This window comes from Acinonyx jubatus, chromosome D3, assembly GCF_027475565.1.
Source record: "Acinonyx jubatus isolate Ajub_Pintada_27869175 chromosome D3, VMU_Ajub_asm_v1.0, whole genome shotgun sequence".
In the NCBI taxonomy this organism is placed as follows: Eukaryota; Metazoa; Chordata; class Mammalia; order Carnivora; family Felidae; genus Acinonyx; species Acinonyx jubatus.
The window spans coordinates 64996749-65014637 of NC_069392.1; the positions used below are offsets into that span (position 1 = coordinate 64996749).

Below are 17889 nucleotides of genomic sequence, written 5' to 3' on the forward strand. Positions count from 1 at the left end.
TCTGATGTCCTCCTTGCTCCTATAGCTCCCTGCACCTGCCTTGGCCACATCCTGACCACCCTGTGTCATCACTGTTTACATGTGTCTCCTCTCCTGACCACGAGCTTCTGGGGACAGGGACCTGGTCTTACTTGTTTTTGTTTCCCTAATGACTTGCATATCGACTGGCAGGTAGTACCTGCTCAGTGGATGCTGAATGTGTATGTTAGGACTTTGAGGACCTTGGCTGTTCGGCAGTTACAGAATGAATAAGAAGCTGCTATTTTGTCAGGGTATATGTGAAACTTGAACGGTCTTGGCCTAATATTGAACATACAGCTACTTCTGTTCTAACTGGCAGGGCGTCCTTCAAAAGTGCTCCCCCCAGATCACAGCCATCAAGTATAAGTCCGTGTGCATTTGCTGTGGCAGCTGCGTATTATTTGTACCATGCACCAGTTCAGTTACTCTCCACCCTTCCAAGTCCCTGAGCACTCTGAGAGCCAAAGCACCTGCCACCAGTGGGGGGAAATCCAGTGGTGTGACAGGTTATGGTGATGATACGTGCTGCTCAACGTATGTTCACAAGGCAACCTCACAAGGAAGGCTTGTATGTGCTCTACTCTAATGTCTGGCCCTCTAAGGTCACCAGGGGGTGTGGGGACCACTCCAATGTCCGCACCAAAAAGCCATTCTCTAGGACTGGACACTGCCCACGGCAACATCTGCCGACAGCAACATCTGTAGATCCAAAAGCATTAAGGTCTTACAAGCACAAAGACACAGAAAGATGGGCACACACTTCAGTCACGGGACTTCTGGGGTGGGTGACAGATGTGGAGGCTCTGGGCAGGGCATGCATATTGGCAGTCCTAGGATACTTCAATTCTGGGTTTAAAAAGTACTTCATATATTTTTTTAAATGTGAATCTCAACTGAAGTGGAAAACAATGAGTGCTAAAACAATTATGCTAAAATTTAAAACACTTCTGTTGAGTTAAAAGAGTGGTGAGTTATGTTATCAATAAACTTTTAAAAAAATCTCAATAATCGTTTTACTTTTCTACACTAGGGCCAGTTCCTCCCATAAGGTTATAAATTGGTTGCTTTCTGAGATGATTCCTGATAATATCATGAAACTAATTAACCTGCTTAATAGTCCCCAATGTGTTCAGTCTGGAAATGATGTCCATAAGACCTGCTGGAGTGGCTCTTACAGGATTCCAGAGTGGAACAGAGAAAGGGCGAGGCAAGTAAAAAGGAAGGCAGAGAATGAGAAGCCAAAATGTTGGTCCTTTTGGAAGGCGTGTGTGTGAGAAAGAGAGAGAGAGAGAGAGAGAGAGAGAGAGAGAGAGAGAGAGAGGCTGATTCTACTATCCAGGCCTTACCCAAATCACCTACAGTAGAATCTCTGGAGTAGGACCGAGGTATCAATAGTCCTTAAAGCTGCCCAGTGATTTCAATGTGTATCCAAGGCTGAGAAATAGCACCTGCAGTGCAATCACCTGGAAGGCTTGTGGAAATAGATTACTGAGGCCCCCCTCTCCCAGAGACTCCGATTGACTGGGTTTGTGGTGAGGTCCAAGAATTTCCATCCCTAACTAGTTCTCCAGTCATGCTGATGCTGCTGGTCCCAGAGCCACACCCTGAGAATCACTGGCTTAATGCCATCTCTTCTGACTCCAGGATGATGGTCTTTCTATCATATCACATCATGACAAAATGACCAGTGGGAGTCAATGGGAATTATAAGTGTGTGAGTGTGTGTGTATGCATGAGTGTTGGTGGAGAGGGATGGCATTCATTGGAGAGGTGGGTCATCATGAGATCATTTCTGTTGCTGGAACACACTATTCATCTTGCCTTACACCCCAGGTAGGTTTCACTCCTGAATTTCATCTCCTGGATTCCAAGCAAGGTGGTGACAGAGGAAAGCCGTCGGCTGAAGGGAAGGGTGGATTCTGGGCTGGCTTTAACTCTATCCATGGACAACCAGAGAAGGACTCTTCCCGGCCCATGTTGCCCTGGTGCTTGGTGGCAGGTTGCTTCCCACCCCACTGCACTTCCCTTCACCTTGTCCTCTGAAAGCATGGCATCGCCTCACCCATCCCAAATTCTTTTCTCAAGTTAGAATTCTATGAAAATAAACAAACCGTTCCTTTCATGGTAAATACCACGGTAAAAACTCTAACTCCTTTAAGATGAAGCACACTTCACCCTCAGCATTTTTTTCATTGCTGATTTAGTTGTCTTGTTTTGAAAATATTGGATGTGATTGACAGGGATCCTACCACAATTAGCTCCACGAAGAACTTATCAAACATGTAGCTGGGAACAGGTAGCTCTGGGAAGGCTGATATCACATGGTTGGCTTTCACTAGTGAAGACAAACCCACAGTTACAGCTTGGCTAACTGTGTGGCCAGCACTAGCCTGAGAGTGGAGACCCTGGGGATCCACAGCGAGTCATCTGAAACCTATTATGAGCGAGTCTGTTTCTTAAACAGTCTCCTCTTGTGAAATTATATTTTATTTATTTTTTTTTTACAAAAGCATTCTAGCTAGTAAGTGGATAAGAAAGGACAATTAGAAAATCACCATTCGTAATCCTAATTGATCATTACTGGATGAAGCCATTAGATGAAGAGTTATGGGACTGGTGGTGGGGGCGGTGGTTGGGGTAACCAGGCTGATAGTCCCTGCACCCACTATTGGATGGGAGAATCAGGAAGAGTAGAGCTACTGTGGTGTAATGTGAAATACACGATTCCCATTGTAAAGAAGTCCTGATATCACCTATAAAGTATTCTTGCCAAAAAAAGTTGAACCTGAATCCAGGCAAGCCTTTAGAGCTGACTTCCAGATTGTATGAAATATGGGGAATAAAGAGGAGGTGACGCCATGAAGAAGTAGACAGGCAGGTCCAGAATAGAGACATGCTACAGATCATTGGGCCCACTTCCTTCGACAAGCCAATAGCATGAAAAAAAATAAAGGGAGTCAGCATGCTCTGCATTAACAGATACTAAGGGGAAGTCACAGATAAATGCAGTGTGTGTGGACCTTATTTTCATCCAGATTCAAGCAAAATCAAAATACAAAGACATTTTTCATATTAAGGAAATTTGCATACGGAGTGGAAATTGGACGACACAAGGAAGTCATGCTTAAGTGTAGTGGCACTGGATTTCATTTAGAAATGTGCATTTTTGGGGCGCCTGAGTGGCTTGGTTGGTTGGTGGCTGATTTCAGCTCAGGTCATGAACTCACGGCTTGTGGGTTCGAGCCCCGCGTCGGGCTCCATGCTGGCGGCTTGGAGCCTGGGGCCTGCTTCGCATTCTGTGTCTCCCTCTATGCCCCTCCCCTGCTCATGCTCTGTCTCTCTCTGTCTCTTGGAGATGGAAAAACGTTAAAAAAATAGAAGTGTCCATTTTTAAAAGGGAAACATAGCAACCAAAAAGAAAACAAGAAAGAAAAAGAAAAAGTGAAAAGAGAAAAGCAAGTATGACAAGTCATAACTGTTGAATCTACATGATGGGTATGTGGAAGTTGATTATACTATTTCCCTCACTTTTGTGCAGGCTTAAATCTTTTCATTAAAAAATTGCTGGATAAACAGAAAAGATGGAAAGGTAGAATCAAGGAAAGAGATAACTGCCATACTATTAAGTTAACTAAATGTTTGTAACTTATATGGTATCTGTTCAGAGATCTACAACTTTTTTTGGTGGAAGGCTCTCAAATGAAATATTTTTGTCCTCATAAATTGCTATGCAAGGGAAGCATAATGTAGCTTGAATATTTTTAAACTAAATATGAAAAAATGTGGCATAGAGAGAGCGCTTAAGGACATATTTAGCTGTCTTGGCTTATATTAACATTTAAGCTTCCATCTATGGAGGAGAAAGTTACTATAAAGAGGAAGCTAGGCACAGAACCTGGACTTCCCTGTACCTCTCCTGACCCTAGTATCCCAACCACTTGGGTTCAGTGAGGATACAGACATCTTCCTTTCCCTGCTTTCAGATCCAAATTCTGGTTGGAGGCGAGGAGGCCCACTTCTCTGCTTTCAAAGGAATGAGGATAATATTGGTGCCTCTGGGTTTCTTTAAGCCCAGGAGCCATTATAGGAAGAAGGCAATCAGATAGTCTTCAGTTACCAAGAGAGGAACCAAGCTTTTTGAAGAGTCTGGCATGTAATAAACCACAGTAAGCAGCAGCCAACAATACAGTAGGACCTGTATGCAGCTGTCCATGGTGCTGAGGGGCCTCCCTTTTCTTTCAGGGTTTTGACTGTGAGGAAATACGAAATAATTGGCAGTCAAGTTTTGGCATAAAAGAAAAATGCACCAAGAAAAATGAGCAAGTCTAGATATGTGCACAGTCAGTGCTGGGGAAAAGGTGGGGAAGCTGGTATTAGAGGACCTAATCATGATCCTGAGATTCATGGCCAGGACTCAATTTTTGAAGTATTAGGCATGGGGGAAACTCTGTTTCCAGAGAAATGTGGGTTTCCTGTGACTGAGGCATGAACAGACCAGAAATGGATCTGAGAGAGTGAAACATGGCTATAAATAAATTCCATTAAAACTATATCAAGTCCCTACTATAGTCCAGGCAATGTGATAGGCATTAGGGGAAGAGCAGTGAACAAGAAAATGGTGTTAGGAACGAAGCTTGATTTCTAAAATTTGTCCAGAAACATAGGACATTTTCTAACTGATGCAAGTGTAAAAATGGTGACAATCAACAGTTTTTAGTTGCCTGTCACCCTGCAGTAAAAGGTCAACATGCAGCCAGGGGGACGGGAAAGGGCTCAGGTGGAGAGCTGGGGCCTGCCATCCCCACCACCTCTGACCTTGAGCAGGAGTTACCTTTGTTGTCATGCCAGACCCTCAGCTTGCAGAGGTGGCCCAGGCTCAGCATGTCAGAGAAGTTGAACGTGTCCGTGTTGTTCCGTTCAAACTTGTTCCAATTGGCTGACTGCTTCAGGGCCAGGGTCCCACTGTCCCCATTCTCCCCAAAGATGATGATGAACACATTGGCATCGGTGCCTGCTCCTGGGGTGCAAAGACAGAGGCTCTAGGTGCTAGCCTTTCCAACGTACAGCCCATTTACTCTCCCGGTCTCCATCCTGGCTTCCTTGGAAGCACCAGCGGTGCGGATGGGAAGTTTAATGTTGATGAGGCCACGGGTGAGGTTGGAAAGGGCTGGTTAGTTTCCTGGGACCCCTGGGTCTCCAATTCTATCCTTCGTCCTATCTCTGTACCTTGTAAATGCTGTTGAGCTAACTGGAGTCCTGGTTAGCAAGTATGAGTGGTTTTAGTGCAAGAACTCATTTATTTCTGGGGGAAATGCACCCATACTTAAAAGGTATGCCATGAACACTGGCTTTGTGGTTTAGAAGTACAGACTCCTTCCTGCACAATGTGGGTTCAGAGGGAAATAGGAAAGTTCCTTGCTCCCCAGATCTACGCTTGGTTGACAGTCTACACTAGAGCTTCATAGCATCTGCTTAAGCCAAATAGAGGTATTGACCCTAGTTAAAAAAAAAAGAGATGCTTCTGGAAGAGGTGGCTCCATGAAAGTTTCCTGACACACCCCCCCATGGTTATTAAGGAACTTATCAACTATTTTCTGAGAACACATCATGAGGAGATGGAGGGTGCAAAACATGTGGACACTTGGAACTTCCACCAAAAGGAGTGAAGGTTCCACTGTCAAGAGCAAGGAGGAAGGGAGGTGCCAACAGATTTACCAGCTATATAACCCATCACTTGTGCCTGAGATCCTACCAGGAGAGCCTAATTTCTTTGGCTAAATGCTTCTCTGTTGAACATGTAAGCTATTAGGACCAAACAGGCTCAATCCCTCACTAGTCATTTATAATCAGTGTGAATGAGTTTGCCATATTCCTCGCAACAGCTCCTGGAGAGCAGGTTTGATATAGAGAAGGGTAGGCGGGAGACACTGCCTCCATAAGAGCGTGTTCCCTCTCAGCTTCAGGCCTTTGCAAACACTAGTATTTTTGCTCGTACGACCCTTCATCTGGTGTTCCATCTGCCTCAGTGGCTTCTGTCTGTATTTCTGGACTAGACTTTGGCATTGCCTCTGGGAGGCCCTCCATGACCCTTGCCCTTTATCCCCAACTGGGTAAGGCACCCTCTTGTGAGTTCCCCAGCTCCTATGCAGACCTTGGGCAGAGCTTCATGTCACGGCTGTGCTAGAATGTCAGATTCATAAGGGCCCAGGGTCATATCTCCATCCTAAGACCCAAGGCCTAAAGCTGGCACACAGAAGATGGCTGCCAAGCACACAGATGTGGGAAGGAACCCAAGGGCCTCTGAGATGCACAGCATCTGCGTGAGGGGCATGGGACAGCAGTAGGAAGACAGAGGGCCTCTGAGTTAAGCTCCTGCATAGCTTTCAAAAGTTCTGACCACACTGCCTCATCATGTTCTCCCAGACTGCCTTGGGGGATGGGGGACAGAGCCAATTCAGTAACTGGGAGAACTACTTTGTTCAGACAGACAGTGACATATGGTGGAAAGGACTTGTGTTGACTAAAATTTGGAAGGTCATCCAAAGAAAAGTGCCCTGGCCTGGGCCCGAGTTTGAGGAAGGGCAAGGGTAGTGGGATGTGGGACTGGGAGACGGGAGGGCCCCACCGACTCACCCAGGATGTCACTGGTCTTAACTGAGACAGTGTAGGAGGTCCACTCCATCATCTCCTCCCCATCGATGACAGCGCACATTTCACACACCAGGGTCTTCTTGCCCTTCCGCTGGGACAGCCAGTCTCCATAGTAGAACATGGTCAGGTCTCCAGTATTCATGTTCTTCAGTAGGATCTGGGTGAGGGAGCCAGTGTGGGAACACCTGCCCTCACTTCCATCAGCTGCCCACCTGCTAATGCATCCCCCTTGGCTGAACCCCAAAGACCCACGACTCCAGACCTGAGATGAGTTCTTTTGACCTAGACTCTCCAAACAAAGACCCTGCTCTGTATGACTTGCACAGGGTCTGAAGCCCCTACTGTGACCACCTTAGTTTGGAAATTTGGAAATGGAGAATTAATCCAAACGTGTTTCTGAGAGGTACCTATCACTGTGCACAAGGAACGTTTGCAGAGCGAATGACAGAAGAACGGACGAACAAAACCACTGTCAGCCATAAACACCTGAAGTCTGCCAGACTGTCCTTGGTGTGGGCACCATATTGTTGGTTCAAGGAAAATCTGTTAATGGCAGAACAGGGACGTAGGAGCCTGAGGGGACTCAAAACAGATAGCTTTTGGTGGATGGGAGAGGAGAGGACTGAGTGGGGGAGAGCAGAGCCCAAGATGGAAAAAGAGGCAGCTACCTAATGTGCGATCACAGGGGCAACCGAAAGCTTCCTGCCTTCCTGCCTGAAGTGCCCACCATTAAAGCCTCTGCTGCCCCAGTTCCTGCTGGGAGCCTGGCTCGTGTAATAACCCTCTAAAGTGACATCTGCACTTTAACCAGGTCCACTGACAACACAGAAGAGCAGGAAGAAGGGCTGGGCAGAAAGGGTGGAGGGAAGACATTTTACCCTCTCCAGGAACCACTCAGGCCGGCTGCCCAGGCCATCAATTCGGATCCGCATCTTAGTGAATGGAGCGATGTCCAGGATCTCCATGATGAAGGTATCATTCTGCTCCCGCTCAAATCTAGGGGAAGAGAGGAGGGGCATGAAGTGGGGACCTAGCTACCATGAGGGGCTGGGCAGGGGTGAGGAGGGTACAGGAGGCCCTTACTCAGCTCCTATCTCAGCTCCCAGTGACTCCCCAATAGCCTGTCTCTTACACCCCAGATGTGTTCCTGAAAGCCTGGATTAAGTGAGTTTGGCTGACAGCAATGGCCCTGCATCAAGAACTACCAGCTCTGGTTCCTAATCTTATTCTTCTAGCCACCTAGAGCAGTCCAAGCTTCTCTCTGGGACTTGGTTTCCTTATCTGTAGTCTGGGGGAAACGACACGGACCCTGCAATCTCACAAAACTGTCAGGAGGACCGAGTGAATGTGAAGTCAGTTTAAAATGTAAAAGGAATTCTATACCTGCAAAGCTTTAAATGATATTCTATGAGTGACAGGGTTGCCATGAATGGTGGGGCAGGTTATCCACTGCTCAGCTCTAAAGGATATATTTCTATACACAATCTGCAAAACTAAAAGCAGTGGCCTTAGATTGGGTAATAACTATTAAAAGGCAGGCAAACAGAAGGTACATTGCGTTTGTTGCTATTACTGTTTTTCTGGTGAATGACCTCATCATCTGTGAGATGCTCTATCTTGATAATCTTACTCCTCTTCCCACAATGCTGCATGTATAATACAACCTTCCATACTGACTGATTGCTTGACTGCTGACTGATTCCAGATGCTGCTGTTGATAAGCCCCTGGGGTAACGCAAGTGGCACTGCAGATATGATGCTGCATGGCAATTATGCTTCCTTGTATACAAGAAGTATTTTTAAAAACAGAGGCCACCGCCAGTGTGGCTGGGACTGAAAACCAAGAAACTACTCCTTGCCTTAAAGGCAGTGGTGGGACAGAGGCCTAATCCTTTTCGATAACATACTCATGTGCACTTTATGATTATTAGAAGTGAAAACATTCTCCAAAAGTCTGCCCTAAATCCCTCCTGCTCTAATTTAAGCCCTGTCTGTCCTTCTGGTCTGCAGAAGCTAGGAGGAGGTGCTCACTAGTTCCCTCGTCAGGCTCATGTCACATACTAGAAATTCCCTCAAATAATCTTTCAACTAGTTGACTCCTCACCAAGTGTATAATTTTGCAGATCAAAGGAATTTAGAATTCTTGGCTTTACGCTTCTCGTTAATTACCACCCTTTGAATTTAGCCAAGAATCCCTATTTTATGGAGATTTTATGGCGGGGCAGGTATAAGGAAAAAGGGACAAAGAAATAAGTTTTTCTTCTAGAAGACTCCAGAGTGGATGACTCTGCCCTTTCACCTTTATTATGGACTAGACCCCAGTTACATCCGGATGGACCTCCTTCTCTCAGGGAGAAAGGCCCACAACCAAAGTGAGAGCCCCTCCGTGACCCCTCATCCCTCCGTGACTCACCAACCACATCTTTCCTGCTGTCCCAGAGCCCCTCAGGACACCTCAGCTGACACTCAGAGGGGCTCACACATTGAGGGGCACCTTTAGAGAGGCAGTCAGCCTCTGACCCAGGTCCCCCTTGTTTCTGGCTCAGGAGGACAGGGCCGCCCCAGTGGCCCAGAATGTACCCTGCTCATCTGCTCCAAGGAGCCTCTACTCAGCAGCTAAAGAGGTGGAGTTCGGGGACTGCAACCTTGGCCTCCCCTCAATCCCTTCCTATTCTGGTTTCCTTCTGTTCCCTACTCCCTGGCAAGGGCCATCCATCTTGGGAAAGGGCCTGGCACCCAGCCACTCACTGGTCTCTGTGACTTAGAACAGCCGGAGAGCTAACCAGGACCAGAGCTTTTGTGTGGAAAAGCAATTAGTTAATGGAAGAATTTGAGACACTGCTAAGAAGCTAGGGAAGGTGTGTGGGTAGGGAGCCTGGGGAGGGACTGGTTGGAAGACAGGGAAGAAGGGTGTGGGGTCCAAAACCAGCCTTGCTGGGGGCAGCTGCTTAGGCAGTCTGCCTTTGTGCATCTTAAGAGACATGGCCGGGGCTCCCAGGAACTGCCGGGGTCAGGCCTCAGCCGCAGCTTCATGCTAGACCAAGTTGCTTCCAGGCTGGGCTCTCCACACCAATAGGGTTAGGGTTAGGGTTAGTTCATGCCCCTGTCACCTCCAGTGATGGGCCCTGCATCAGCCTGGGGCAGCTCTTTCTCTCTCTAGATGGCGGTCACCAACTCCTGATATGTTCTGTTTACACTGAGTTGGGCCTCCCCTCACTGGCCCCAGCTCTGCCCACCTGAGCTCATTGTTTCATTGGCAACAGCTTGGCCACACCTGGTGCCTCAACTTCCCTCCCCGGTCCCTTGCAACAGGCCATCTGGCCTCTCTTCTCCAGGCCTCCGTCAATAGAATACTAAGCAGCAGTGAAGACGAGCAAATAAATCACAGCCACACTCAGCAGCTCAGAGAAATCTGAAAATCCTAACGTTGAGGAAAGAAATAACACATAAAATGCCTGCAGCCTGATTCACTTCCGTAACCCAGAGATCCAGACGAAATGGAAGCTGATTGTTTAGGGAGGCATGCACAGGGTAGGGGTAAAATGTTGAAAGAAAGCAAAAAAGTACCTTCAAAACCAACATAACGGTTACCTCTAGGGATGGGGGGGCGGGTAGCGTGACCTGGAAGTGTTCAATTCCTGGCCTAGGGGGTGGCTGCATAGGTTGTTCCATAAGTATTTACGATTTAGGTACAGATGTATGTTATATGTGCCACATTTGTTATGCATATGTGAATGGATGACTGGATACAAATAAATACAACTATATTCTCTGATCAATCTGTGCCAAAGAGGCATGAAGTCACTAAAGTATACAGGTCATCGAAGGAGATGTATCCCCACCCACATATGTTTCAAAATAAAATTCTTTTGGGAATTAAATGTCCCTGGAACTTTTGGCTATTCCTTACATGACAGGGTTTTCAGATCCATGCTCTGTGAGTCATGGCCCTTGTGGTAGGCTGACAAATACCCAAGGACGGCCCTTAACGCAGTCCCGAGTGTCTTCGTAAGAGGAAGGCAAAGAGAGATTTGACACATCCGCAGAGGAGATGATGTGAAGATGGGGAGGGAGAGACTGGACAGATGCTGGCCTTGAAGACTGAAGAGATGCGGCCACAAGCCAAAGAAGTCTGGCAGTTTCCAGAAGCTGAAAGAGGCAAGGAAAGGATTCTCCCCCGGAGGCCTTGAAGGGGGTGAGGCTGGGCTTGATTTCTGCCAAATGCCACTGATTTCAGATTCCTGGTCTCAGGAAACGTAAGAGAATATGTTCCTGTTGTTTTAAGCCACTAGATTTGCAGTAAATTTTTGTCACAAGCCCAAGAGGCATGGAAGGAGCACTTTGGGGCCTAAAGGGGGGCAGATGATCTGCATAGGGGGAGCTCCAAGGAGCGGCGAGTAGCAGGACAACTGCCTTGGTGGTGGTGTCAGTGTCCACGGGTGCTCACGTGCCTGGGGGGGTAAAAGGCAAAGCCAACAGCCCCTGACCCCTCAGCTCCCTCCTCAGGACCGCTGAGATAAAAGTGAACACGGCACATGCCCCCATGAGATAGAAGGTGGCAACAGGGAGCTGCACCCACCTGCCTGCATCCATATTGCGTGAGTATGCTTGCAGAGGTTTGAGTGCAGACCAAAGCCAAAGAAACCTCAAACAGATTTTAAATATTTATCATTCTCAAATGCCAGAATCAGGCTGAGTACCTGTTCAAATCTGCCAGTGCCCTCTTAAATTGTGACCTCCAAGCTGAAGGTGATGTGTCCGGAGGGGTCACCCAGTGGCGGGCCTGGGACTTTCCAACTGCCTGACCTGGGTGCTCTCGAAGGCAGCCTGCATTCCTCTTCTGTCCCCTGAGACTTGTCTCCAAGCCCAACTGAGAGAAGGACTCAGCCTCACCAATGACTCCTCTGCCCCTGAAGTCCCCAAAGATGGGCTCTTTCCATTCTCAGAGTTTTAATGCTAACCAGGCAGTGTGAGTTCCAAATGATAAAGATATGGAAGGAAGACTCGAAACTTACAAGCTTATCACCACCCTGGCCATGGTCACTGGTCAAATAGTTCCTAACTGCCTCCTGAAGTGGCAGCTAGAACCCTAGCATTCCCTTGAGCTCAGCTCCTCCTCTTCTTTGCACTGAGGGCTAGTGAAAGCCATGGGGCCATTCTGTTGGTCAGACCCAACAGAACTCTGAATTCCCTTTGTTTCCAGACCTAGGAATCTCCCAGGACATGAGTTCTCTACTAGACCTAGGAATGATTCCTTACAGGCACTTACTTCCCTAAAAAAAAACCTCACATACCTTTGTCTAAAAATAGCACCTATGCCCACTGGACATCAATTGACTCCAATTCCACCATTAGGGACTCATTCCTTAGTTTTCACATTACCTTTTGAGGATGACCCCTCTTTTGGATGCCACATTAATTCACCAGCATCTCAGTGTGAATTAGTTTACCACAACAGCCTCCCCCAAAGTGGCAAGATAAGAAGTTGGGGCTTCAGCTGGGGAATGGGGTGAGTGCATGGCTATCAACTTTGGCCTCTGGGTATAACAGCATTTGACAACAGGGCAATTGCAGCAGGCAAACCCACATAAGACCTTCTCTGTGTATGCGTGCATGTTTCTCCCTCCTATCTGGTCGCACACCATTACTTGGAGGAAGCATCTCCTTGCAGCACATGTCACAAGCACAAATGAGTCTTACTATCCAAGTCCCTGAGTCAAGATGTGGACACCCAGAACAAGGCATGGGTCAAACAGAGCCACTTGCAAATGAAATAAAGTTTAATTTGAGCTTGCAAACCAGTGATGGCTCTCATCACAAACAGCAAGTCTTTATTCAGAAAAACAAAATCCTTTAAGTAACAAGGTGCCTCAAATCATTTATGATATGGCTATACTTATAATGTGGCTTTTGAGCAACACTTTTGGAGTGTAAGTACTACCAGAAAGGTGTCTATCTCTCCGTCTGAAAAATAAGGTGGGACAGTGACATGGGATGATTAATTAAAAAAAAACAGCAACCATAGGACTTTGAGGTTGGGATGGAAGTAAGGGTCAGAGTATAGAAGTGAGGACTGAAAGAGCATGAACATCCAAACAGACAGCATGTAAGATAGCAGATCTCTGGCCCACAGCTCTGTGGCAACCATCCCAGGCAGCCAGACCACTGCCTACGGTGGTCGAGACTTGTCCATGACTGCCTGCTTGGGCTCTGAGTCTCCCCCCTCTCCCCTCTGCTGCTCAACACATCAGGGGCCAGGGATGGCTTGGCGGACAACAGCTGAACACAGAAAACCATCCCAAACCCAGGACTGAGTCAGGGATTCGATGAAAGGTGCAGACAGTAAGGGCTATGGGAGGTCCACTATCATCATCCTTACTACTCACTTAAGAGGCAGTAGAACCTAACGCTTAAGACTAGGGACGGGTGCAGTTCCCAGTGCCACAGTGTACCGGCCATGTGGCCTTCAACAGTGTGACTTCACCTTGTTGTGCCTCCGTGTCCTCACCTATAAAACGGGGATGATGATAATGGTCCTCATAGAATTGTAGGGAGGACAAGGTGTGCCAACACATTCAAAGGGCTTAGAAAAACTCATGGCACACAATAAGGCCACAACAGTGTTCGTGCTCTTGCTATGGTTCCCTCAGGTATTAAGCCTTGTGAACTTGGGGATCTTCTCTTCCTGGTTGTACTCCGTCTCCAGTGTCTAAGACAGTGCCTGATGGATACTAGGGGTTCAATCATTTTTTATTATTTAAAAAATTCTTTTAGCTTTTTATTTTGCAATCATTTTAGACGTGTAGGAAGGTTGCAAAAATAGAACTGAGTTTCTGTGTTCTCTTCACTCAGCTTCCCCTAATCTTAAATCTTACATCACCACCATCCAGTGAATGAAAGCAGGAGATTCACAGGATACAGTGCTATCAACTAATAAATATATAGGCTTTACAATAAACATTTTTAAGTGATGGATGAATGGAAGGCAGGAAGGCAAGAAGGCAGGAAGGCAGGAAGGGACGAATGGATGGACTGTGGGGCTGATCAAAGAAGGTGATCAAAGAAGGCTTCCTGGAGGAGGTAGATTTGAGCTGGCCCCTGGAAGAGAAAGGTCCTGAGACAGAAGAGAATGGATGAAGGGCATTCTGGGAGGGAGGAATCACATGGATAAAGGTGTGGAGGCTGGAAGTCCCTAAGGCATGAGGGGAGAGTGAGGGAGGCAGGGTAGGACTGGAGGCTGGGGGATTGGATGCGTGCAGCAGCAAGGGGCAGAGGCCACCTCTGGATACCTGGCCTTCTTTTTGTCCAGCTGCACTTCCTCTGTGCTGCCATTGATGCCATAGAGGGTCATAAAGATGTTGGAGTCTGTGCCACCGCCAATCACATCACCCGTCCACACTGTCATCTCATAGAGCACCTGCAGGGAGAGGGATGCGGATCCTGACCCTGGGCTTCACCCACCAACCCCACCGGCTTGCCTCATTCTCTCCAGGGCAGGGCAAGCTGCCAGCTCTATGGCTCTGAAAAGAATCCCGCCCCTGATCAATCGCTATCACCTGGAGAACAAGAGTCAGGCCTTGTTACTCCACGTCCTCAGCTGTGTCCAGTTTGGTGCCAGAGAGGAGTTCAGTTTCTGACAGAGGACGTGTGTGCACAGAAGCATGACTGAAAGCCCCAGCATTCACCGATCTCTTTGTCAATCAAATCCCAGCTCAAGCCCATGCAGTTGAGCAGCACGTGATGGCGGGACAGCGGCTTCTGGAGCTACCCAGCGTGCCATCTGCATCCCCAGTCTGCCACCTGCCAGCTGTTGAACTTGGGCAGACACTCCGGCCTGGCCAGCCTCTGCTTCCTCCACTGAGAAAAAGGGATAAACGTTTCGCAGAACTGTGAGAGCCGCAGACAGGTAAACCTGGGCCCATGCCCAGCCTTCCGTGTGCTATGGGCCCGGAAGCAGCAATTCCGGGTCCATCCCTGCTTCTTGTGCGGCCAGCGCACATCCCAAGCCTTCATGAGCAGTTACTGTTGAAGGAGCTCTGGCTCCATTCACTTGGGAGGTAGGGCAACCACCGATTCCACGATTTGCTCGTCAAGTTGGGATTTTGCCCTTTTGCCTGAGGTTTGCTCCAGAGAGAATGTATTCCTTTTGCGTGTGCTCACTGGAGGGGGAGGGAGCAGCCTTCTCTTTCCTAGACGCTGCCCTCGCTGGGCTCTTCCTCCAAGAAGCAGCCTTGTGGCAAGGGTGGCCACCTTCACCGCCTCTCTGGCGTCCTCTGGTCCTGGCTTCTTACTCCATTCCTTCTTGCCAGGTGCCCAAGGACCAGCATAAGCTCGGGAGAAGTTTGCACACATGGCCAGGGAAGTGCCGGGCCGACCCGTCTCCTCTGAACGCGTCTGGCCGTTCCCTTCCCCTTGTGGCCGCCACACTGCAATATCACCTGTGTAGGTGCCTGGTCCCCACTACCCAGACGCCCTCCAACTCAGAGCCCAAGTTATTTGTCACAGTGATCATGCCCCTGACATTGTGCCTATTGAGTGCTGGGTGCTTTGCATACAGTAACTAGAATCTTTACCATGATGCTCTAAGGTCAGAAGTGGCATTTGCAGGCCTGGCCCAGAGGACAAGTTTAGCACTTGTTTGCTGAGGACATGATTGAAGAGCCTCTTGCGTTACCAGGAAAATCCTCTCAGACCTTAACAGGGGCATCGTGGTGGCAGGCGGAGCTATTGGGAATGAAGGCAGGAGCCTGGCACTTTTTGCTTTTAGTCAGACAGGCATGAAAAATAGATCAAAATGAGTGCTTTGGCGACTGTATGGAGACTGGCCCCTTAAGGCTGGTCCCTCTGGACTCTTGTGTTCTCTGGGCCCACTTCTTTCTCCTTTACACGGACACATCTCTTTTTAGGTAAGAGGTTGTTTCCAGAAAGAGACACAGAAACAGGGCTTTTATAATTCTGGTCCGATATCTCCTGGGGAGATGGCCAGTCCAAAGAACCCTGTGGTGCTTTGCAAAGTGATAAACCTATGTTCTTTTGTCACATGAATAATAGGGGCGTGGGTCTACATTTCCACAGACTAAAGGGCTCAGGGGGAGACGCGGCTGCACTGAGTGGGGTGTGCATGTGTGTGCCAGGGGGGGGGCAGCACACACACACAGACACACTCACACCCACGCGCATGCTGGGAACTGGGTCAGGATGGAGGTCCCTGGATGAACTGTGTGCTCACCCACACCATCCGTCTGGCCACAGATGGAGATGTCTGGGGAAGGGAGGGGAGGATATCTGTGCTGTAGAAGGTTCTGCTTTCTGGCTCTCAAGCAGGCGAGGGGCAGGCATCCACCCTTCTGCCTGTCCAGGTTTTCAAAGCCCCAAACTCAGCCCTTCCTTCTGTTTCCATATAGAAATAAGCAGGGCACCCTCAGGTCTAGGGTGATTTCTTCTTATCTTTGTGGGACACCTTCTGACCTAAATCTAGTAGCTCGTTGGTTTGGATTTGGGAACAGAGATGAGGGCTGGAGCTTCCTGTTGATGCCACAGCTTTTTGGGGAGGAGAAGCCTGTATGGGCACGTGAACCGAGGCCTCTGAGCCACCAACGGGCCATGTATCCTTGGGCACCAGCACTCAGGCACCCCGACTCTTGCCCAGCACCGACTTGTGAGTTTACACAACAACTTGTTCCGGTCATTTGGCCACTTAGAGGTGGGGCCTGGACAGGAGCTCAGAGCTCCTGCCTTCCAGCCCTTTCCACTTAAAGAGGGTCCCGTGCAAGCAGCTCTAATTGCACTGCAAGATCCCGAAGTGCACAGCATCCCAAATGCCATCTTTTCCCACCCCTGCCTTTGGGTGTTGAGGGAGCCTTCAGAAAAAAATGACTCCGCACATCTAAGCAGAGCTTGCGAAGTTCTTCGTGGACTATGCATGGTCTCATTCATGCTCATCGAGGTCTCACGTGGAACAAGATGGGAAGTGTTACTTCCATGTACTGTATGAGAAGACCAAGGCCCAGAGAGGCCAGACGTCTTGCCCAAGGTAACCCAGCAGCAGACCCAAAGAGGCCTGAGCAAAGCGAATGTGGCTAGTATACCAGGCTGCAGCCCCTGCCGGTGCCCCAGCACGAGCCTCCTTCTTCCTTCACTTCTGTCTCCCCTTCTGCTCTCCGACCCCAACATGCACTGCCCTTGCCACGCAATATGTACACGCAGGTCCCCCTTATACCTTCACCCCAATGTTCACCACCATGGCATCCAGGAGGTCGAAGACACGGGAGGTGACACCGTCGCCTCGGTCCTTGGCAAGCCAGCAGTTGCACCGCAATGTGTACTTGGTGCCCTGGGTGGGCACGGCCAAACACAGCTCCTCCACCAGCCAGCAGCTCTCCGGGGAGGCCCCGTCATGGCCCAGCTGGGAGGGGACAGGCCAGGGCCATGAGGGTCTGGGAAGGAAGCCCTCGCCACTCAGCATCCCCTTCCCCATTCTGCACCCTCCTTCCTCGGTGCTTCCTCCCAATGTGCTCTGCACGCACTGACCCAGGTCTTTCCCACGAAGGTGAAGAATTTGCAGATAAAATAAAGGCCCCTCATCAGATGATTTTGAGTTAATCCAAGATTATTCTGGGTGAGCCTGATCTAGTCAGGCAAGCCCTTCAGAAAAGGGTCCCAATGTCAGAGATGGGAGAAGTTAGAGAGATCTGAAGCAGAAGAGATTGTGTCTTATTGGCCTTGAAAAAATGAACTGCCATGTTTTGGAGAAGGTCACGTGGCAGGGACACACATGGCCTCTGGGAACTGGCGGCCTCGGTCCTACAGCTGCCAGGAAGTGGATTCCGCCAATGACCTTGGAAGAGGACCCCGAGCCTCAGACGAGACCACGGCCCCAGCAGCAACTTGATTCAAGCCCAATGAGATGTTGGAAAGAGGCCCAGCTAACTCGCATGTGGACTCCTGGCCTGGGAAACGGGGAAACAATACATCTGCGTGTTCTTTTGCTAAGTTCACGGGAATTTGTTACCCGGCAATAGAAAACTAATACATCAGGCTTCCCCACTGGGTGGGTGGAAAAAGACCTGGCTGGGTGGTGACTCATTCCAGGTCACCAAGCCAGCTGATGGCAGAGGCCAGGGACCTTCCCCGACTACCTGCTCTGAGGTGGAGCTCCAGGTTGGTTGCTCGGCCTGCCCTCCACACTCCCTCCCACTATGTACTGGTTAGCTCCTT

At 48.9% G+C, this 17889-nt stretch overlaps 1 protein-coding gene across 2 annotated transcripts in view; it reads right to left on the bottom strand.

The window, feature by feature from the left end:
• LOXHD1 (lipoxygenase homology PLAT domains 1) overlaps positions 1-17889 on the bottom strand; it is a 164233-nt gene that overhangs the window by 13752 nt on the left and 132592 nt on the right. For both annotated transcript variants that reach the window (XM_053205540.1, XM_053205539.1), the window contains 5 exons: positions 16892-17077; positions 13962-14089; positions 7551-7668; positions 6655-6829; positions 4853-5038 (listed from right to left, as the gene is read on the bottom strand). In XM_053205540.1, coding sequence (XP_053061515.1) covers positions 4853-5038; positions 6655-6829; positions 7551-7668; positions 13962-14089; positions 16892-17077 — 793 coding nt within the window. The remainder of the gene's footprint in view (positions 1-4852; positions 5039-6654; positions 6830-7550; positions 7669-13961; positions 14090-16891; positions 17078-17889) is intronic.